The sequence below is a fragment of the Pempheris klunzingeri genome, chromosome 24, assembly GCF_042242105.1.
Source record: "Pempheris klunzingeri isolate RE-2024b chromosome 24, fPemKlu1.hap1, whole genome shotgun sequence".
Classification (NCBI taxonomy): domain Eukaryota; kingdom Metazoa; phylum Chordata; class Actinopteri; order Acropomatiformes; family Pempheridae; genus Pempheris; species Pempheris klunzingeri.
The window spans coordinates 10784190-10807848 of record NC_092035.1 but is presented as its reverse complement, the minus strand read 5'-3'; the positions used below and the strand labels follow the sequence as shown (position 1 = coordinate 10807848).

The 23659-nt window shown below is 42.5% G+C and overlaps 1 protein-coding gene across 1 annotated transcript in view; it reads left to right on the top strand.

The window, feature by feature from the left end:
- Positions 1 to 7032: 7032 nt before the first annotated feature.
- Positions 7033 to 23659, top strand: part of LOC139223517 (E3 ubiquitin-protein ligase Midline-1-like) — a 38340-nt gene continuing 21713 nt past the window's right edge. The window contains exons 1-2 of the mRNA XM_070855448.1: positions 7033 to 7220; positions 21326 to 22119. Coding sequence (XP_070711549.1) covers positions 21394 to 22119 — 726 coding nt within the window. The 5' untranslated portion in view covers positions 7033 to 7220; positions 21326 to 21393. The remainder of the gene's footprint in view (positions 7221 to 21325; positions 22120 to 23659) is intronic.

The following is a 23659-nucleotide window of genomic DNA, read 5'->3' as shown; positions in this document are numbered from 1 at the left end:
TCAGTCCTCCTTTATACAATGACTGCAGTGACTTTGCTTGGATTCGTGAAGCCTGAGACTTGCTTGTTTCCTGCTTGCGGCTTTAATTTTGGCCAGTCGAGCTGCTTCCTCCTGTTGGCCGCAAAAGGGTCTGAACCGCTAATTGCTGCTCGTGGCTATATTTTTGATTATTGTGCTTGTTTGTCTGCCAATGATGATTGCTGTCCTTTATGAGGTGACCTCTATTTACTGTAGAATGAGGAGTTATTGGGCAACACAACTTCTAGGGACAAACAGCGAACTAATTGGGTGCAAAATACAAACAGAGCATTGTGAAGAGGTATGTTAGAGGCTGGGTAACAGGAAGGTTACACATTAGGATTTGGCATTAAAAGCTGTGTGACTGTACATCATATGATGATCTTACTTCCTGCCACGAAGTCCAAATACATTCTAAATTACATTTGCGAAGCGAAGAGCATTTTCTATGCCTCATCACACCCGTATTTCACTCAATGCAAGATGGCAGCTATACTGCACTTTACTCTGTGTGAGAATTTTAATAGATAATGTAGCGACGCCTAAAATAGCACATTAGCTTGAAGACAAACTCAACTGCGTGTGGCAGTGACCGCCTGAGCTGATGCTCTGATGAAGTGATGCATGATATTCGGTAAATGTGCGCAGGACGTCTTTGTATAGTTGTCTCTTATTAAACCTTCACGCCTTATGACTTGATGTTGATTGATTGGGATTAATAACAGTATTAGAGGTCGATATTGAGCTTCCTGCAGCAGCAGCAGCAGCAGCAGCACGGTAAAGCCAAAACAATGAGCTGAACGACAGTAAATGAGATGAAGGGGGGGGCTGCAGTTAGATGTTCAAATGCTCATTGTTGTTTATTCACAAGCAGCAGGGCAAGAAGTTGAAGCTACAGAAAAGAAGGCTAAGGATGTATAGGCCTGCATTGAATTGCGATTAATTATTAATATCTTTTCATCCCTTCAATTAAAGAAAAAAAAAATATAACTTAATCTTTAGCTCTGTTGACACTTCTATGCTAACGCATGCATGTATTTTCAGATCGATTTTCCTGATTTTGAGTCTGTTTTCTTTGGGATTATGTGCTGTTTGTCATCGTGTACCAGCTGGCGTTGGTTTGAGTTGAGGGCGAGCAGCGTGGATGTGACTCCTTTCGTGACAGTTTGAGGACACACTGGTGCCCGCTGACAGCTAATGATGATGCTGCCTGACACCCATATATATATATGCGTGTGCTTATGTATGTGTGTGCGAGTCCATCTGTGTTTATCAGCATCTCTATGTGTGTGTCCTTAGGTGCATGGGTTTTGTTTGTGCACTTGACTGTGAATGTGTGTATTTGCATTAGCCCGGATAATGCTGTGGTGAATTTCTTTGCTGCGACAGGGAGTGACCTTGAGCTGTGAAAGTGTCAGATTCAGGCAATGGATCTAGATGTGTGTGAGTGTGTGTGTGTGTGTGCATAATGTACAAAATGCCAGTGGATGCTCTAAACTTTATCTGAAATCTGACAAGGACTGTATTTTCTTACTTCATCATCCTGGGTGATGCTATTTTTACCGCACTGATGTCATGCTTGAAAGGAGCCAGCAGGGTAAATATGTGCACAACTGCTGTTGATTTGGAGTTTATTATTATCACTGACGCTTTGACCTCAGTTGGCTCATGCTCCTTGTTATATATTCACAAATAGCAGTGAATCAAAATATTTCCGTTGATCGGCTGACCCCAGTTTGATTTTCTGACTCACAGCAGTGTTTGCAGTGATGTGCACAATGTTCTGTGTCCTTCGTTAGAGAATCCCGTGGTCCTTTTACAGCACCTGAGGGGATGTTTGTCACGTTTGACTGTCGTTTCACAAACACAGATGATCGCACACAAACAGACACGCACGCGCACACCTCACATTCCTTGTTGATTCGTCTGGCAAACGTGTGATTGACTGTGACAGTGAGGAGTCTCTTCAGTGCTTCTGGCTATTCATAGTCGGCATATTTAAAGGGTCACTTCACCCAAACTAGAGAGAAGAAGAAAAAAAAAGTCAGCCCTAGTGGTATCTATGGCCATCCAGATTGTTTCACTTTTCTTTTCCCTTTTTTCTTGATTTTTTTTTTGCCACACTGCATACCAGAAATATCCATTTCAAAGGAAACTGTGCAGCTACATTTAATGTTTATCACCTAGACTTCTTTATCTCCTGCTCCCCCCTCCCCTCTCCCTCCATATCTCTTAATCTGTCTGTCTTGCCTCCTCTCCTCTTATATAATCTGTTTTCAGGGCTTTTTTAAGTATTAGTTTCTCTCCGATTAAATCAGTTTATATACCGCGGTCAATTGACAGATAGCTCACAGATTTCTACAACTGATTCTCGATTACAAAACACAAAATGCTCTGAATACTGAATACAACAACCTCTTCCCCTTTTTCCTTCCTTCCTAACCCCAAACCGTGCTTCAAAGCATCTGCTGCGTGTCTGCTCGGCTGGTACCAGCTGTACATCTTCCCCTCCCTGATTGAAGCCAGTCCTTTTACCGCCCGCATGTGAACTCACTTAGAAGGCCAGAGGTCAGTTTGAGGGGAAATGTGTTTGGCATTTTCCTAAGGGCCCCTAGCCCAAGCAAGACGCATTAAAAAGCACATTTAAAAACAAATTTTTTAGGGGGCAGAAGTGAGATATGCTCACTCACAGAGGCAAAAGTATGTAAGACCAGCTCTTTCAGTATCCCCTGAGTCATGCAATATGAATTCATCTGTAATGCACTGTCCAAGATAGCGATCAGTGACTGGGGAGGATGTAAGCTGTGTATCTAAGTCATAAAGATGCCTCTGGAAGATAATGTGCTGATGAAACTCATGTGTGTATGGGTGTTTTAATGTATATGTGTGATATGCCCAGCTCAAAGGATGCTGACTTGCATTGTTGGATAGCCTACAGTGTGTCTCTATTTGCATTTACTTTACCTGGAAGACTCACTAAGACCCATTTAAAAGAGTGTCGTGGTCTAGAGTCTATCTCCACATGTGTGAGATATAAATCTTAATAAACCCAGGCTACCCACAGCGTTGATGCCCTCCAAGAGGTCTTGGTCATAACCCTGTCGTGCTTTATCCCCGTAAGTGTCTCACTCTGAGAAAGGAGACGGATTCGGCCACATTCCACTCATTCCAAGCCGTAAAAATAAGACCTCTCTAAACTCAGTAGAGGCCAGCCTTCCGAAATTCGGAGTTGTCACGGGAGGTTTGGAAATGAAAGGTAAGACTGGACTCAAAAGTACATTTTGTAAAAAAAATTTAGCAGCTATAGAGCAAATTATAAAAAGCAAGTTTTTACCTTTCATACATCCCTTGGGCGGCTTTCTTCTGTGCCATTAAAAGTGAAAGAATAAACCTCAGTAAAATCGTGACAAAGTGTGACAAATTAATTGCATTAGACAGACCAACATCTGATAGTTTGGCCTTGAAGAAGACCAAGATTAAACTCAACATCTAACTATTGTGCCAGTATGCTTGTGTTGTATGTGTGTAACAGTCGTACAAGGACAACTGAAACTTTTTGGAATGTACAAAAATATGTCCGCATTCGGTATGATTGGCATTTCTTTTATCATATGCACCCACAAGCCTCCTTGTCTCGAATGTGAGTCACCGTGTACCGCTATCTTTTCATGCCAAACATGACCATTGTGCCGGGCAAAACAAGTCATTATGATTCTCAACTCAATTCCCTCCATCTCTGTTGCACAATGTCATCTCAAGTACAATAGAAATATCACCAGAGGCGAGCCAGGAACAATGTCAAAGCTTCACCGACTTCACCTGCTGAGACACTTGAATGAATGAAGAGGCCTTGTGCTGCTGGATAAACTCCAAGAGGAAAAATAACTGTAATAAGACATACAATGCAGCTACTATATGATATCCCTATATACGCTGCAGCATCAGTGAAAATTATATAATTGGAGGCTGTATTCTGCACAACTGTCTTCTTGCAGGTATAACTATGATTAAAAAGTAACTTTTAAAAGTTCAACGTGCTGCAACTTTGTCTATTGGCATGTGGCTAAGTGCTCTCAGGGCCACGATACTTTTTGCATTAAAAATGCCAACTTAAGGTACCGACATTACAGCTTGTTGGATGGTTAAACAGTGTCTGAAACAGGCTCCCCCGCATCTTTCCAACATCAGAATTGGAGGGACTGCATCCAACTATTTCCGTAACTAAGCCAAGAATCCGACATGCCGCTCACCTTAAAGAGTTGTGTGGAGGTGAGAAAGTAATCTAGTTCTTTTTGAGCCCTTATAGTTTAATTTGTGACTTAAAAACTGTATAGCTGCTTTTGGAAAGTATTAAGTCGGGTCTGTAGCTTCTATGAGACCTAATAATAAATGATAATAAAAACATTTAGCCTTTTGGCTGTTTATTATTATATGCTGTTAGAAGATACTGTAGTTTGCTTGGCTTTAAAAGAGACTTTGAAAGAAAGTGATTGACCTATGAAGGGTTTTTAGCAACATGTTGAGAGTCTCTGTCAAATCTGTCACTTTGCTTGAAAGCACGACCTTCAAGCAAAGCTACTGAGACGTACGTTCAGTTTTCACAGCTTGTGTTTATTCTTAGTGCATTGTAAAAATATTTCTTTTTCAATTCATACCGCTGTGTGTGTGCATTGATTTTCCTCTGTGCTGCTGTGGGGGAGTGTTTCATGTCTTGGTGGACTGGTAGAGTGTTCGGAAAGTTAGTGGTTTTGCTTTTGCCGAGAACTGACCCGAGATGGAAACTCTCCCCTTGTCCTTTTCCAGAATAACATTCTTTAGCAGCGGCCTCACCCCGACTGATCCCAGTCCAACCGCCAGAAACACACAGCCACAATACCCACTAAAACACACACACACACATCCAAACTCTGTACATAAACATATTGTAACTAACATGCCATAAATACCCCTTCAAATGGCCATGTGGCATTTTCGACAATCTTGTTGTAGGTGTAACATAACTTATCCTCCATGATCTTTGGAATTTGTGGATTCTTTAAACTTACGGGGAAGTTTTGGTGTTGAAACTCCTTCCTGACTTCACTAAACAACCTTCATTTTTGGATTTAAGAGCTGAAGTGGTGAAATTGACCTCACAGGAACACTTTATCTAACTGAAATCTCTGTCGGTGGTGCATTCAGTTTCGGAGATGCTTTCTGGAACTTATCAGACCCAAACAAACAGTTCAATTCGATGCTCAAACCATATCTGGCTCTACGATCCTGCAGTCCAGGATACAGTGCAGAATTAAATCCAAGACCCTGCACGATGTAAGATCGATGTTCTACACTTCCAACTACAGGACTCACTCCCCAAGGGCAAAATGTTAGGGATTAGTTGTGATCTTGCTACCAATGAGCAGTGGGTGTTCAAAGCGTTCCCATCACATGTAAAGTTCTGAATAATGGTTAGGACTGAGAATTTTTTTTTGCTGTTTCATGTTACGCCCAATTACCAGAACTAAAAGCGCCATCCACAGTGAATCAGACATGATGGAGAGATATAGTTTACAGCGAGGCGGCTCATGAATGCTGAAGATTTCTGATCAAAGATTTCAGCTATGGCAGGGCAGCGTGCCTCATGTGGGAGGGTAAATCACTGACTCGTATCTCGGAGATTAATTTAAGCTGCTTTCCTTGTGGGCTGCATAAAAATGGGAGTTGTTTTTATGAGTAGTGGCCGAAACGGCTGAAGTTTCAAGGTAGGGGAAGAGACAGCAGGGAGACTTTAAAAAACTGATTGCTGCCGAGGATGTGTCATGGATGCAAAAGTGGAGACAGATGAAAGTTAATATGCAATAAATTCATCAAAATGGGTGTATAATTAGAGAGTTGCTTGTGTGAGAATGAAAATACTGTGCTGTGATGCTATCACACCATAGCCACTGAGTTTTGCTTTAATCCTACTGAAGCATCCTTTTATTTGTTTGGTTTTCAGACACTTTTAAGGCACTATTAAGTGCCAAGTCAGATATTTGGATGTTGCTCTGATAACGCCAATATGACATGAATGCAACATAAGCTAGTGTCCAGGATCAGACGTTTCAAATTAAAAGCCTTCATCAGCTAAAAGGGCACAGCACCTTGCTTCCTTTATAGGCTTTTAATGTGAAATATCCAAAAAAAGTAACAAAAAAAGATAAACTCGGAGCAACAGAATAGTGTGTGTTAGGCTTCTGTTTGACAAAAGTGTCCCACACTCCTAAATACAGAGCAGAGCAAGTTCTATAAACACTGCAAGAGTGACGCTGTGAAACTCTGCAGAACAAAAAGGAGCAAGAAGCAAGAGAGAAGTCATACAGTCTTCAATTGAAGCGAATGGGAGACGGAACAAATACTTACAGGATGTAAGTTCAATGTGATTGTACTTATAACAACTGTAGGACTTAATTTGTCCACGCTGGACACAACACACAGCCTAGCTATTGACTGAATATCAGGTTTTTATCTGAGAATTAACAGTCAAAGAGATGGAAATCACTGCAGAGTGTTCTTCCTTAAAGGCTTTGGACTGCTTGCATGTGTACATACACACACACACACACACATGTACATGGCCACATATGAGAATGCACGCAAGTGAGGATTTAAGTAAGGACACACACACACACATACACACACACACACACTTTCTGTTTGTGTGACACATCTGTCTGCAAACTCATACTTGCACACAGCCGGCCCAGACTCCTCCCCTCGTGGTTCAGTGATTGGCCTACTTAGAGGCAGGGCAGCCCACTGGCAGATTTGAATACAGGGAAAGAGAGAGAGAGAGAGAGGGAGGGATGGACAGAGAGGTGGAGGAGGGGAGGGGAGAAAGAGAGGGGGCGGTGCACTAGTTTGTCCCTGCTCTCTCTCTCTCTCTCTCTCTCTCTCTCTCTCTCTCTCTCTGCCGGGTCAGGATGGAAAGGCTTACACAGGCAGGGGAGGAAACATGTCATGAGAGGTGATGACACAGCCGCGGAGACGTATCCACATCCTCACTGGCTCCCAAGTCCGCTGCTCGCCGCTGCCAGTGCTGCTGCTGCTGTTGCTGCAACCCACAGAGGAGAGAGAGAGCCAAAGATAGCCTCCATTCTCTCCCCCCCCCAACTCTCTCTCTCTCACTCTTCCTCTCTTTTTCACTTTTGTTTGTGGATGATGGGATTTTAATCATGTGGAAGGTAAGAGGGGATGAAGAGGAGGAGTGAAGAGATTGTTCTGTTTTCTTGTGCATACTGTATAACGGTCTCAGTGGGAGACTCTTTTCTTTTTAGTTTACTTAAGTCTGTGAGTCCCCCGGGGGATTCCTGAATGCTTTCACCCTCCATCTCAGCGTAGACTGTATTCTCAGTGGAAATGAGGAGTGGAAGCTTTGAGTGCCAGCATTACTGGAATGATAATGATAGAGCAGTGGCTTCGGGACTCAGCCAATGAGTGCTTAGGAGCCATCTGTATCATGGTGGAGGAGAAACTTCAGCAAAAACAGTTGCTGAATTTACATTTACAACAGGGATTCTGTTTTTACCTTGTGATGTAGGGTTATCACACAGGAATGAGTCGCTTCTTCCCGATTGCTTTGACTTCAGCTTGACAAAAACTTTGATTTTGGGTTCGTTTCTCCATGTTTAGCCCCAAAAATGTGCAGTCAACTTTGATAAATGCAGAATTATGTAAAGGGCAGAGCTGGATGTGATTTGTGATTTGTGAAATCTGGATCAGGAGGTTCACAGGTATTGACTGTGACACTTTTGAGCATTGACCAAAAAATCATAAAAACTGTGTGTGTGTGTGTGTGTGTGTGTGTGTGTGTGTGTGTGTGTGGGTGGGGTTATGTTGCGTGTGAGAGTCTGTTTTGTGTGACCCAATTTCAAAGAGCCACTGCTTGTTTTGGTGGCTGCTTGAAGCCCAAGACGCATAAAGACAGGAGACAGTGCCTTGAGGGATGCTTAAAATGTGTGTGTAGTTGAGTGCTGTGTGTGTGTGTGTGTGTGAGTGATGCTTTAAAGGTCCCAAATGTTTGGTCTTTTTTGCACTTAAAAGGGAGGATGTTTGACAGTATTAATTTAAGAGCTAGAGGGGAGAGGACACATTTAGCTGGATGGCACTTTTTTTTTTCTATAAACTTTCTGTGTGTGTGTGTGTGTGTGTGTGAGAATGTGACACACTCTCATGATTGTACATCCACATGAGTGCATGCTGTACACTCCGCATCAGCGCCACCATATGTACAACTCTGTCGGCATGTTCATGAGCCTCCCAGAGGTCAGGTTATTCAATTTCACAGCATCTCTTGTGTGCTGAGGCATATTTAGTACATATCTGTGCGTGTGTGTGTGCATGCGTGCTGAAGCGTGTGTGTGTGTGTGTGTGTGTGTGTGTGTGTGTGTGTGTGTGGCAGCTGGCTGCCACAGGCTCAAAGCTAATACTGATCCTCCTCACCTGCCATGGGCAACAGGGATCAAGGAAATCCAGGTTCAGTGCTTGATCTGTGAGACAATTGGAAACTCAAGGAAGAGAGGCTACTATAACCAACCGTAACTGCAGTTTATAGTACACATTTAAGGAACGGTGAGGGTAGCTTTGACCAGAGCAAATACATTAAATAGAAGCATGTGTGACAGCTTCCTGAGATTCTAGTCCTAAGAGTCCACATCCTTTTTTGTTTTGACTTGCAGTGAATGTGGAAATCACACAGTGCTTTTGCGTTGAAAGTTTAATTTATCCATTAAAAGTTTGATTCATGTTCCACCAATCCATGCAAGTGTGCCGTTTGCCACATCCTACATTTGCTTTGAGAAATAGTGCGTAGGAAGTACAAAAAGGCTCTGTCTGAAGTTTGGTTTGTAGTTGTCTCGATGCCGACCAATATAGCAACAATAGGATTGTTTCTTTTCCTGTTTCCCCTGACACGTTTAGCGGCATTGTCAGCCTGGGCGGGCTTGAGAAAAGCATCTTAGCACTGAGATTCTTCTTCTTCTTTTTTTTTTTCAACCTGATGATTGACTGTGGGAACCATGCAGACAAATATAGCAAAGGCATTATCGTCATTTCTCGTCCCATCTGTCACCTTGGTAGAAGGGAAAGGGAGGGTTGCACTACTGCTCTTATTAAAAACTCAAAGTTGTTGGGTGTTTCTGTCTGAAAACTTTTTTTTTTGCATGTTTTCCTGCTAGCGTTGGCCACCAACGTTGCCCCAAAAACATCCTGTTATCTCTCCAGCGTGTAGCTTACATGATAAAACAGGGAGGTATAACTCATGAGACTCTTATCTCTCCCTAATTGGTTAATTTGATCTTCAAAGCGTCAGAAGTCTCTCCCTCTTCAGACGCTTGAGGGGCAAACTGCTAATTGCTATCTAAACATCCTTCAAAAAGGACAAAGACAGACTGGAATACTTTTTTTTTTTCTCTCATCCTCCCCCTATTTCCACTCCAGTTCAGTTCATTTTATTCACCCCAGTGCGTTCTTTAATCACCAAGTGAAAAAGATGAGAGTGCAATGTTGCTATGGAAACTTGTGACAATGAGCACAATCGGTTCAGTGAGACTTGGCAGCTTGTGCGGTCCTGTGGAGAGGATAAGTGGTTCCTCAAACTTTTTCTTTTCTTTTTTTTTTTTTTACAGTTGTCAGGAGCCTTTACAGTAGGCTGCTTTACAAATTTCCAGTGTGGTATTACCCAAAACTTAACATTTGACCTATAAATATTTCACCATTGTCCAATTTGCCATGCACGCTTGCTCCACTTTTCTTTCTGAGTCATTTGTGAGATGAAAGCAGGAAAACACCAGATTTTGTTTTACTGAGTGCATGCTGGGAGGCTCCAGGGCTCCAGCTTTTTAAGTGCAGAATGTCGCAGAAAGTCAGATTGTGCATCATATTTGGCAATCTCATAACCTTTTGATAGATCCCATACATTGCTCTGATAGACAAAAATGACCTCATAACCACCGAATCATGTGAAGGTTATTACATGTCAGCACATGGAAACAATGCTAACAGAAGGTTCGGATTCTTTGTCGTGGTTGACATGCAAATTCCCAGCTTCAACAACGTCATGTGATGGGGGGGTGGTAGATCACATGACGTGGCATAAATAGAGATTAAAGAAAGACCACAGAGGGAGGAAGGTGCTGTAGTTGGACGGCTCAAACACAGGACTTTCATCCAGGAGGCTGCTGGTCATGTCAACATAGACTTATTTTAAGTAAAAGTTCCATACGTATCCATAACGAACATTAGCCTACTTGTTTAGAGCCAAACCACGTTTTTCTTATCCTAAGCAACTAGTTTTGGTGCCTAAACCTGAGCAAACTGTGATTCATGTTCATATGTCTTTATTCTTGTTAGCATGGAGAGTGTCAGCAAAAGGACCTTCGTCATCAGCGGTCAATTCTGTATTAAGAGGTCGTGGTCATTTCATGTGTTTCTGTGAGATCAGGTTAAATAAAACTGTCTTTCTACAGTTTCTCCTTCAGACCCCAAATAATCACGGATTATTTGAGCTTTCTGTCTGATAAACAACCTCTAATAGGTGTCAAACATGGCTTGATTTTAGTTATTTTTCCTCTACAGATTGCGAGTTTGAAGATAAGTCGCAGTCGTTTGATATGCATCAAGGGCTTTGGTTAATCTTCTGCAGACCGGCAGATGTTAAAAAGTCAGATCAAATCATTTTGGAATATCCGCTGCTCGAGAGGCCTCTCAAAAGTTCAATATCATCATGTTTTCGGACGTTCCCTCCCTTCGGATCAGACCAGGTCTCACTTTGCTCTACAAAGTCGTCGTCCATGCTAAAAAAATGCAACGGTTCAAAAGCACGTGTAATTGTAAGCATATTTCAAACCTGCACATATGTTAGGTGTTATGACATACAAGGTGGTCCATGAAACAGGGTCACTGTAGGCATGCTGAGGTTAAACCGAGGTCACATGTGCAATGAAACAGGCAAGGGGTGAGGAAATACAACTCCAAACTAACTCCCAGGTCAAACAACAGATCTACTTAAACCTTTTTATTATAAAAAAAAACATTTTGTAGTATTTTGAAACAAATAAAAAAGGCAGATTGCTGCTCTGGAATAAAGAAAAATGAAACTTGATTCAAATACCACAAAATACCACACAAAAAAAGACTTGATAAGAAGGATATTTTTGCAGCGCACACACCTGAGTGGCTCACTTCGAACGAGAGCATCTGTCTCCGTCCCATGACTCAGCTGCGGATACTGCAGATGCTGCATGCTTTAGATTTAGCGCTCTGTTCACACATGCAGAAAGCATGCCTCGTCTTTGCCAGCTCTCTGGGGCCGCTTTCATGTTGAAAACATTTCATTATCCAATCAGAGTTGCAAAGATAATTTAGCACTTCAGGGAATAACTACTATGTAATCACTTTCATTCTCCCTAGGGGACCCTAAGCACATATTTTGAGGCAACATTAATGCATTATAGAGTAATTGTGATAATGGAAGAAGGCATTAACTAAATTTAAAAAGTATATATCACACACGTGCTCATCAGTTAATACTCCATCATCCCAAATGGAAATGGCAATCCCCAGGTAACACTCTAATCTTACACCGGTGGCACAGGAAAATAGATACAAACTACAATATGAATATGTGAGTAAATTAAAGGTGAGACAGAAGTTACCTTGAAGTTTCTCGAAGTTCAGTTTTTGCTATCTGATACAAAAACTGGCACTTTAAACTGCTGCAGTGCAGTGATTTCTGCCACTGTGGAGCTTTTTTCAAGCTACAACAAACACCAAGACATTTTTTCACCTAATATTGTAGTCACTGTGTGTGTGTGTGTGTGTGTGTGTGTGTGTGTGTGTGTCATGGGTGCGAAGATCATTCACCCTGATGAAATATGTCCTTGACAACACCAGACTTGTTTTTGTCCCTTATAATCTCCGGCCCCCAAACATCACATCTAATTTCACATGCGGCACTATACCCAATCTGGGTCACACAAGGCGACAGACCCTGCCACACACACACACACACACACACACACACACACACACACACACACAAAGTCAGTCACAAAACCCACAATCACAAATGTCACCCTTTATCATAATCACTAATAGCCTCGGCATCCCGGACTACGACCAGCCAATCCTGTTAGGTGTGACTGACCGCTTCGGAACATGAAAGGCCGTGATTGGTTACAGCTAGTGTGGCAGGAAGCGGATTAGGGATCAACATGGCAGGGTGTCTGGAATCAGACAAAGGCGCTGTCTGTCTGAGTGTGTGTGTCTGTGTGTGTGTGTGTATGTGGCAACAGTTAGCGTTGTTATGTTGTTAACAATCCAGAGAATGCAGCCACGCACTGTACAGGCCAGAGGAAAGGGAGCCAAGAAGGAGGAAGAGGAGACATGATGAGAAGGAGGGATGTGAAGAGATGAGAGAGATTTTGAAGTCCAATTCTCCTTTGAATTTGACAGCCAGAGCTTTCTTTTTTAATCACTCATCTTAAAGTAGAGTTTGGACTGCCTTATCTCTAGCTCTGGGCACGTTCATCAAGTATACTTTTCCCTCTGTCCTAATTGGACTTTCATCACCTACACCTGCAAGCCAATGTGACGTGCACCACAGTACATTTCTCCAAGCGCCTGCATTGCAAGATTTATCACATACTTCCTACAAGTGGCAGCCAAGGCAAATATTTAGCAAGGAAATGCTGGAGAAAAATATTTTGATTTCCCCCACATGGGCAGGGGGAGCATATCAAGTATCTTTCCACATGGCTGCATCTGTACAGCGTGTGGAAGATGATAAAAGCCTATATTTCTGTCATCTGCAAATTGATTTACAAAATGAATTTGCACGGGAAATTTGCTGCGACCTTGGCACAGAAAGCACGACCCTGAAAAGACAACTTGTTGTCGACGGCTCCGCGAGGTCAAGGGTTAATCTCCCATTGTGCGTTATCTGCTGCTATGAAAGCAGATTATCTTCTTTTTTTCTTTCTTTTTTTTTCTGAAGCGCAAATCCCGTAAACAGTTGAGGGACCTCTAAAATTCTTCGACAGATTGGAGGTACACAAGGTGTCGAAAGGTTTTGATGTTGTTAAAAAGGAAAAAAAAAACACAAAAACGTAGGAGTTGTGTTTAATGATTCACAGGAAGTTTCAATAATTTATTTCCTTTTTCACAAAAATGTGAATAATTGAGCGGTAGTTCTTTCTCCGTGTGTCTCTTCCGTGAAAGTAGGTGATGTTTATGGGTCAGTTTAATATATATAAGAAACGTATTTCCAATCAGCTGTAAAGAGCGTGAATTTTAATGTCCAAATTTTAATTTGAAAGGCACGTGGACCTTCAGTTTTAGGTCCACTGGGGACACGCTGCTGAAAATGTAGCTTTATAAAGGTTGACAGGCAGATATCATCATGTTTACGCTCAGCTTCAGATGCTTTGCCCTCTTTCGCTTGGTTCTAAAATTTCATTGCTATTTTCCGCCTCCTGTGAGTTAAGAGAGAATTGGAACAGCAGAATCTTACACACACACACACACACACACACACACAGAGTGTATGCTGATTGTGTGAGCCAGGTCAATGGGGATGACCTACTTCTTGGTTCTGCTCCGTGGACTGCCACAGCCGCTCACGTCAACTCACCAAATGGACCCCTCCACCCGCCCAAGTGTGCTTTGTGGGGGCGGTTGAATATCTTTTCGCTGCTTACTTTGATTATTTTTTTTGAACGATTTTGTGTCATATAATTTACTGGAAGTGATCTGGCAACAGAGTCGCTCCCCACCGCCATGGAGGAGTATAACTTTTTCAGCTCAATTTGTGAAACGAATGGCGTGGCTGAAATATTTATTTTTGCTGAAAAGCTAAAACAGCGGTGAAATGAAATTCCAGCTGAAGCCGAGATTAAAGAGGACATCTGATATCTGAGAGTCAGAGGAAACTGTGGGTAGACTCACATTTATTAACAATTATTAACAGTACATCAGCGTGATGAGCGGCTCCATGTATTATGGAGTACTGCAGGGACCACTCGCATTTTTACCCCCATTTCAAAAACACAGACTCTCTCTCGCCCGTTTTTGTCTGCATCATGCTCTTGTCGAATCAGTTTTTAGAAAATGGATAGAAAGAGTTCCCCATGAAAATTTTAACAGCTTAAACTATGAGTGGAGGGGAAAGCCGCAACCTCCTTGGACACAAAGTTGATAAAAGATTTAGAAGTAGAGCAGTGACTAATGGGGAGTCTGCCCAAATATAAACAGGAAGGCAGATCAAAAGTTGAAAGGGGTTTAGAGTCCTTCATTAGTTGTTCTCATAGACATGCTGATTTGTTTCCCAAGGAGCCAGTGGGCATCCTGCAAAATGTTGAAGGATAACTCCAGAATTTTTAAAACCTGGGCACAATTTTTACATGTTTTGGGTTTGAGATGGCTGTTAAGTACAAAAGGTTTTGGGACTGGTCCTGTAGATTGCTTCCGCTGGTAGCTGAGAATCCTTTGGGGCAATCAAAGTGTTTCTGCACTGACTGGCTCAGATTGTTATTGGAAGTGTGACAGAGGGGATTTCTACGGGAAAGGACCTAAAGAAACAGCCACTGTATCGTGCTATTCAAACTCCCCAGACTCCACTGACTAAAACAGTAATTTTACCTCGAAGAACATGGGTGTCACTGCCTGGATTGGTTAGTCTCTTTGTGTCCTTGTGTGTGTAAAACAGTGTTGAATGTTGAATGAATGTTTAGTGTTTTAATGAGTGAGATTGGATTTAACTAAAGCAGGGGTGTCCAAACTACGCAGGAAATTCTAAAAATGTATTGTAATGCGGCCCACACATGGAACCTGCACTGGACTGTATTGTACTTCTTAGTCTCACCACTAGGTGGAGTAACTGTCTTGAACGAGGCAGCTTCTCTATAAAATGAGTAATAGAAGAAGAAATGTGCTACAGGTGACCCAAAATGGCGGAATTAAGGAAACATAAGAGAGCAAGTTAGTGTAGAAAGTTTCAGACGCAGTGTCACTTTTGCATTACGGAGGTCTAAAGAGCACCACGACGGGTGAGGATGTTTCTGAAGCTGTGCCAGGTGCAGTTGGCATGATGGGATTTAAATGGGACGAGCTGTGTGGAGGTAGGACGGATGGAGCTCCAGCTGGGACAGGGGAGCGCAAGGGAATCTACGGTGTCCGCCGAGGGACAATAAAGTGGAGGTAAGGCTGTTGATTGGAGCACCAGTTCTCTAGCACAGACTATTTCAAGCTTCCCTCTCTGGTGCTGATGCTGTTGCTGATGCTGATGCTGATGCTGATGCTGGTGCTGAAGCTGGTGCTGGTGCTGGTGCTGGTGCTGATGCTGATGCTGATGCTGGTGCTGGTGCTGGTGCTGGTGCTAATGCTGTGGGGGTCCACCTCCAGTGGATTAAAGTGAGCAATTTAGCTCACTTCTAGTTTTTCTGTATGTGGCCCTCAGTGAAAAGTTTGGACACCCCTGACCTAAAGTCTAAAGGGGTAGACTAGCAACTCCCATGTAAAATCACTGTTTTTGCCAATGGAGTCTGGTAGCTTTGAACCACCACCTTTGAACGGCTATTTCTGGTTAAACAAAAAAGATCTTACATGTCTTTCTCTGTAGGGATCCTTTCCATAATGTTGTCAGACACTTCGAATAACAATATGAGCCTGTCAGTGGCAAAAACAAGCACTTTTAGGGACGAACTTTGACCTGGTGCAACTGGCCCAAAGGGATTACATTACAGCCATTGCAGCTTGTTTACCACCCATTCTCGACAATCAGTCGAGGCAATCATTGTACCTACTAGTCATTTTGAACCCAAAGTTATCCTTTAAAGGCGAGCTTTCATTTCATACTGACTGAACACTGTAGGTTATGCAGTGACATTTATGGATCGGAGACCACAGGTTGTGATCCAAAACAATAATAATGAATAAAAAAAGAACACAGTAGCCTAAGGGCAATGACTTTTGTGTCCCTCAAAATACAAAACATAGCATTCTAGATTCGGGTCCACAGTCCTGTAACAGAGAGAGGCAGAGCAATGAAAACTGTCAGGAATATGGAGGGAGATGAAGGAGATGATGCAGGAAGGACATGAGCATCTCAGCCACAGATCCTCCAACGCATGCAACCATCTGTCTAACTGTATTTTGTTATCTTTACGGGGTCACAGCCATGTCCCGACGTTCTTAGTACAAACACAACCAAGTTTCATAAAGCCAACTGAAATGTCTTTGAGGTTACTTGGTGTATATTTTTTTTTTTAGGAATGAAGTGTTTACCATTTGAAGGGAAGGAGGAAAAAAAGAAACACAGTTTGTTTGCAGCTTTTACACAATTACTACAGTATATAAATACATATGTATACGGCACGCATCTGTTTCTCTTTGGTAAAAAGCTGCAGGGAAAAGAAGCAGGCATAAGACAGCAGAGGATTATTTCACTCCTCTTTCAGCTTTGTGTTGCCCCCCACTGAAGACTATTGGTACTGACGTTTCAGTGGTGCCTTTCACACACAGTGGCAGCACAAAGCTCAAAGACATGGTGGGGAAAATAAACAAGATCCCAGGGATTTCACAAGTTTCCTCCTGCACTCTCAATGCCCTTTTCTCCCTCTCACTTCCATTTCCTCCTCCACTCTTTCCCCCTACTGTAGATTCCCCCATCTCTGATGCTCCTCTTTCCTCCCGCTTCTTCTGTTTCGTGCTCTGTCACCTCAGTGCGCGGTTCAACAGTGTCACCTATGGTGTGCTGAGAGGCATTTCACCCTGCCTCAGCTGCCAATTTGGATTTAATGTGGCTGCGTATGTCTACACGTGGGCACAAATTCAAGTTTCTGTGGGTGTTTGTCTTTGTCAGAATGAAGTGGATTTATTCTCTTTATCCTTTAGCGCCTCCAGGTTTCCCTCCTGTCAAGCAGCAACCCGTCAGAGCTCCATCAACGTCGAACTTTCTCAGCTTTGTCACATAACTTTTTTCTGTACCTTTTCTGCCTCTGTAAAATGCTCTCTCCTGTTTATGTTACTTGGTTGACAGCTATGCGCAGGGGCGGATTACAGAAAATGTTCCTGGACTTTTCTGGCTCAATCTTGCTGCATTAATAGATTAATTCATTCCCTCTGTACAGTGCTTAATGTGTGGCTGTATTAAACCAGTTGTTGAAGGTTGACCTTCATTATTGATTATTTCTCTAACTTTGCCATAAGTTTCCAATGTTTAGTGTTATGCTGCATCAAACTTAAAGCTGCATCAATTGTGTTTTGGCTGCTTAGGGGCAGTTAAAACAGACAGCACTGACACTACCTATTGGAAACATCCAGCAGACACAAAGTAGCATTAGTATTCATTTAGAGTCATGTTTCTGGCCACTGAACAAAGCCCAATATTCATTCTCCTCCCTATGTATTTGTCCTGAATACATTATCAAGCATTTTAGCTGTTAAAACACGCTCCTTAGACCGGAGGGGAACTGCAAAGCTGGGTGATAATTCTCTTTGGTCACTATTAGCAACCCCTTTTATATTATACATAGCCATTTGACCCCTTGTTTGTATAAAGATATTGGCTGGTGCAGCTTTAAGGACATTTAAATTCCATTAGTGATCTTTTCAGTCCCACCTTTACGTGTGTGTGTGTGTGTGTGTGGTTGGTTCTTGAGTCTCCATACCTGAAAGCCTGGCTACAAAATTACTAAGACACCTGAAAGATTTGTTCCTGATGATTAATCATGCAGTGCTTGAAAGTTTCCTGTGGAGTTTTAGATCCCTGGAGGCGCTGTAGTACAGTTTTTCCAATGAGTGGGTTTCTTTTTTTTTTTTGTGTGTGTTTATCTCATGAATGCACACAATGGCACATTCCACAGCCCCGTCGATGGTGTCACACTGTTCCTCTGATCTACATGTGCTGGTAACGCGCCAAGATATGTTGTATCACACCAACAAAGGCAGGGAAGAAGAAGAAGACTGTAGCTGCAAGAAAACATGATGTGAATGATGCTGATTGAAACTATTTTAAGGATAGCTGTGGTATTTTTAAACCCTATTTTTTACATATTTTTGGGTTCAAAGTGACAAAAAGTTTTGAAATTGGTCCAGTAGATAGCCTCCACTGGCAGAATGGATAGTTTCACCTTCCAGTGCCTTCATCAGTGAGTTTGTTAGTATTATTGTGTGATGCATAAATAGTGTTGCATTCAAAGCATTACTTTTGCGCCCTGAATTCAGATGGGAACTTTATCGCTGCCAAAACTAATAATTTAGATGCGCAGCTGCTACGACAGGCAACTGACCAAAAGGAAGATGATCATGTTGTTCTGAATCCTCCTCTTCCCTGAAACCATCCTCAAGTTTTACCGGACTGTCAGCAAGCTTCAGTCTTGACTGACAGAATATGTCTGGAAATATAAACGCCTGAGGGAGGTTCTTTGGTGCCATAGAGGAACTGCTGTGTTTTTATGGGAACACAGGTGTGTACTGATGTGTGTGGACAAGCAGGGACACACACAAGTGTGAATGTGAATGTGTGTGTGTGTCTCTAAGGATCTGCTGTGTTTACAGCCCCTCCAAACACACACCCATTTCATTTCATCTGAAGCGTGTGATTGCTGAATCACTGCCCCCCCCCCACTCAGTTTCTGCCCTCTCCAGTAAATCCTTCCATATTTGCTGCGTTCTCCGCTCTTATTTTGAAATAAGAGACCAAAGTTGCTCGACTCACATCCATTTATTTTACTGTGAGAAATCTACAAATGTCCAAAAAAATATATCTTCCCTTTCATCCATTTTCCGACCCTGCAGCTCATCTGCACTGCAAATGAATGTTATCTGGCCTTAGTTCATCTGCTGCACTTTTCTCTCTCTCTCTCTCTCTCTCTCTCTCTCTCTCTCTCTCTCTCTCTCTCTCTCTCTCTCTCTCTCTTTTCTTTCATCCTCTGAAAGGAAGCCATGCATAAAGATGGCTAGAGAACAAAAAGGAGGGATATTCTGAGCGTGGCAGTACCACTCAGATGCACAAAGGCCTTTAGCTCAGTAAAACAGTGACATCTGCTGAAAATACCACACAGTAGAGTTTAGAGTTGTTGCCTTTGCTGCATCAGAAATGCACACAATATGACTCGGGAGGTATCACGTCTTGTTTTTGTCATTATTATGATCTTTAGAGGTCTTACTATTAGAGGTAGCTTTGTTTTGCATTGCATGCATGATAACATTTAGATTATTTAGCATGATGTTTCACTATGCTTTTCCTTTTATACATGTACACTAAAATAACATTTTATTCTAAGTGAGCTGTATTATCTTCTATAGATTGCATCTTATCTATTTCACTTTCTTTGCTTCCTGTGATCCATTTTTCCTCAGCCTACAATAATCCAGTCTAAAGGTTTGTGTTGGCTTCATCCAGTAGTTGTGACGCCCCCGTTTGCTGCCACAATCTGACTGACTTGTTTCGTGAACTGCCCTCTGGCTGCAGTGCGTTCATCAATGAAGGAGGAAGAAAGAAATCAGAGCTTGTATGCTGCAGTGGGCTTGAACTCTTGAGTCCGATTCTCAAAATTAACTTTTGGATCGACTGATAAAATTGGAAATTAAGTTATCAAGATCCCAGGAACAGATATTTACTGACTCACTGATGTGCTTATCACTCTCAGTGATACTATAATATTTCCAGACAATTTTAATTAAAAAGGAAATACTGACTACTGTGTTGTTTTTGGTGGATTGGTTGTTTTTGGTGCCTTTTAATCAAAGCTGGTGTGATTTAAGTGTAGAAAACTCCTCCAAAGCTCTGAGATTGATAAGCTTTCCACTTCCTTTTGTGGTTTTTGAGTGCAGGCTGGTCAGTCAAGCTGTTGTCTGGCTTAAATTACAGATACACACAAACTAAATAAGCAGCAGCCACCGGACATGCAGATCCAGCTCCTCTGAAGGGGAACATGGACATTACTAGTTACCAATTGACTACAGCTGTGCATGCAGCACCAGATATCCAAACCACACCAGTGCTGAGTATTAAAAACTACATATAAAGTGTATTAAAATGATTTGAACAAGATTTTACTCGTAGCTAGAAAAAAGTTCTCCAGGGACCTTGGCTTTATTTTCATTTAATGACAGTTTCTAGAGTTTCAGTGAAGGCAGGAAGGTTCAGATTGACCTTTAATTGTCACTACTGCACGACATATGGGATGTACTATTAAACCAAATAGTGCCTTCCCAGCAGCCTTTGGTCAGCATTTATTCCACTACTCATATCTTATCACTCACTGGTGGCAATACAGTTAGTGCTATAAAAAGTTTATGCACACTAGTATTCCACTATTGTTCTGAATATGATAATAGTCTCAGTTTGATACAGGTCATGAAAACCAGTGCTGGTTCCCTCCCTCCAGCACACCTGATGCAAAGACTATTTTGCCATGATAAACGACACTTTTGCACATTAGCGCAGACCTCTGTTAACCAGTTGAGAACTGGAGTATGCATGGCTGCATGTACGCAGGATTATTAGTGGAATATTCATTTTCATTAGCTATACAAACAGCTCAGTAGGAATATTGTGTTTTTTTTGGAACAAGGGCAAAAACCGGACAGTGAGAAAGCTTAGAGGTCAAGAGTGTGTCTGCAACATGGCCGTCAGTCTACAAGTAAAGATTCGGTGCGACTCGCATTCCATTTTCTTTGGGGTGTCGATATTTTTCGTCTTTCCAGCATTTTCTGTCTGTAATCGTTTTTCCTTTTCTGCACTATCTCTTATTTTTGTACCAGCGTGTTTAATGTTGAAACTTAAAAACCTCTTTCTTCTGCAGAAGGAACAGACAAACAGTATGATGGTGTGTGTGTGTGTGTATTATCTATTCTTTAATAGATTTGTTGCCACCGGTGCAGATATCCAGTGTGGTACTAATGCATTGTGCGAGTCCTTGGTGGTTGTTTCTATCTGTTTTTTCGTCTTTCACATCTATATGTAATTATTCCATCATTGATGTGGGTTTTTAAGATCTCAGTGTCTGATGCTAAAACACACTGAACTTTTTAAAGTATTCTGTTCGTCTGGTCTTTGGAGACATTTTAAGTTTTCACACAGACCTAGAAAAGTCCAGCATTCAGCACTAAACCATTGTTTAAGTCCACTTAGTGGTCTGCTGCATTGAGATATAAGGCCTCCCAAGAAAGCAGTAAGAAGTAAGCAGTTTCACACTATTTAATCACAAATCCCTGTGCTTTCTTTTTTCTTTTTCCACTCTCCTACTGCTTCCACCCCCTCTATCTCTCTGTCTCTGGCCTGCAGACGGCTGAGCGGCTCTTCTGGATTTCGCTGACACTGCGCCCGGTCCCGCCTGGCCTCCTCTGAGCAGAATGGACACTCTGGAGTCAGAGCTGACCTGCCCAATCTGTCTGGAGCTCTTTGAAGACCCACTACTGCTCCCCTGCGCCCACAGCCTGTGCTTCGGCTGCGCCCACCGCATCCTCATCTCCCACTGTGCCACCAACGAATCTGTTCAGAGCATCGGCGCCTTCCAGTGCCCCACCTGTAGATATGTCATTTCCTTGAGTCCGGAGCGTGGACTAGAAGGACTTAAGAGAAACGTTACCTTGCAGAATATCATTGATAGAGTTCAGCGGGCCTCATCTTCAGCCGGGCTCCCTCTACCACTACCACTGCCTGCGCCCCACAGCGGGCCCAACTCTCCCGGCGAGGAAGGGAGCAACCGTTTGGCGCTGGTCCCAGTCAGCGCCGCCATGTCGAGCCCAGGTACACCCCCTGAGCCGGTCCAGTGCCAGTTCTGTGAGCAGGACCCGCCACAGGATGCAGTCAAAACTTGTGTGACATGCGAGGTGTCTTACTGCGAGGAGTGCCTCCGAGCGACGCACCCAAACAAGAAGCCGTTTACTGGCCACCGGCTCATCGAGCCCATGCCGGACTCCCACCTGAGAGGCCTCCAGTGCCTGGAGCACGAGGAGGAGAAGGTGAACATGTACTGTGTCACGGATGATCAGCTCATCTGCTCACTGTGCAAACTGGTTGGGAGGCACAGAGACCACCAGGTGGCAGCACTGAGCGACCGCTATGAAAAACTCAGGGTAGGCACAGAAGATTATTATTTTTTCTGCTATTTCTTTGCACCTTTACATCTGCTGCTATGTGAATAATGTGGCTTTGTAGGAGTGATTTGCCTCAGAGCGCTTGTAAACGTCATATTTTTTTTTTGCAAAACCGAGCTTTACCTAGCAACAGATAGATCAAGATTAGAAATTCCCTCCATTGTTACCACACATAATGAAGTTTAAACTTTAATTTTATGCTGCTCTGCAGTATGAAATTTCTTATTATACTTCCCCAGGTTTCTAACTCAATTATCAAGCGCGATCTGATCATCTCCTGCTGACTTATTATCTCTCCTGAATAATTAAGCAATTAGCATAATCACTACACCATGCCAGTGTGCCAGGAGGGTAATCTGAGGCAGGCGCACAGAGTGAAGATGGCGAGTGTCATTAGTGAGGAGGCATGGTGTCTTCAATGAGGTTGCAGGTTAACAAGCGCCAATCGCCTGCTGGGCTAGGTGTGCTTAATTGAGCATGGCTATTAGAGTGTGCTGGTAATGAGAAAGTATGGTTGTGCGTGTTGCAGCAGAAGTAACTGTCCTAATAATCTAATAATATACCCTTAAATAACTTTTTAAAGGGCTACTCCACTGATTTAATATTGCACTTACATCAGGTTTGGGTACTTGTGGGAACTGGCGTCTGTTTTCTCAGGTTGAGCTGCATTCTTAGGAAGCAAATTACGGTATAAAACTGGCTGTGTTTCCAAACTGCTTTTGTAATGATTACTCAATTAGTCATTTGGCAAAAAAAATGATTAAATTGGCAGTAATTATTTCAGCTTGTCAAATGTGAGATGCTTTTCATGCTTTTCTCTGAGAAATTAAGATTAATTATCTGCAGATTTTTTTTCTCCTGATAAATGGAGTAAAATAATTAGTAGGTTGCGTGCAGACGTTTGCGGAGGATGAAAATAATCTTAAAAGTAGATGAAAGGGGGAAAAAAATGAATGTTTTAGGAAAAAAAACAGAATAAACGTGTTTGTCTAATTTAATGAGGTAGGATGCTTTAAGGTCTCGGGCTCTAACTGCAATGGCTTAGTCGCTCTTACTGACCAGCTGAGATGTAGAAGTAACTAGCATCCATCTATCTAAGCAGATACATACTATGTCATTGACACCGGATCAACTAATCAACGATATATTTTTGGAGGAAAACCTTTTAATGCCTTAAAAGTAGAAGAATTCTAAGATGAATGCAGACTCCGGGGAGCCATTATGAGTTAGCTAGCACAGAGTAATGCACTTTAACATCTCCTGGTGCCAGTTATGTAACCGCAAACATCCAGCAGAAGCAGTTTTATCAGGGTCAAGATTCAACATTTTGGTTGGAAAAAAAATCCAGTATTTTTCAGGTTCTGACACAGCATTGATTAACTCATCCAACAAAAACAAACTTTGCTAATTATCCCACACATTAGTCACATAACATCGAGCGAGGGGGGGAAAAATACATCCGACTCTTTCCAAAGCGCCATTTACCCAGAGAGCATTTTCAGCAACACCTGCATGCTCA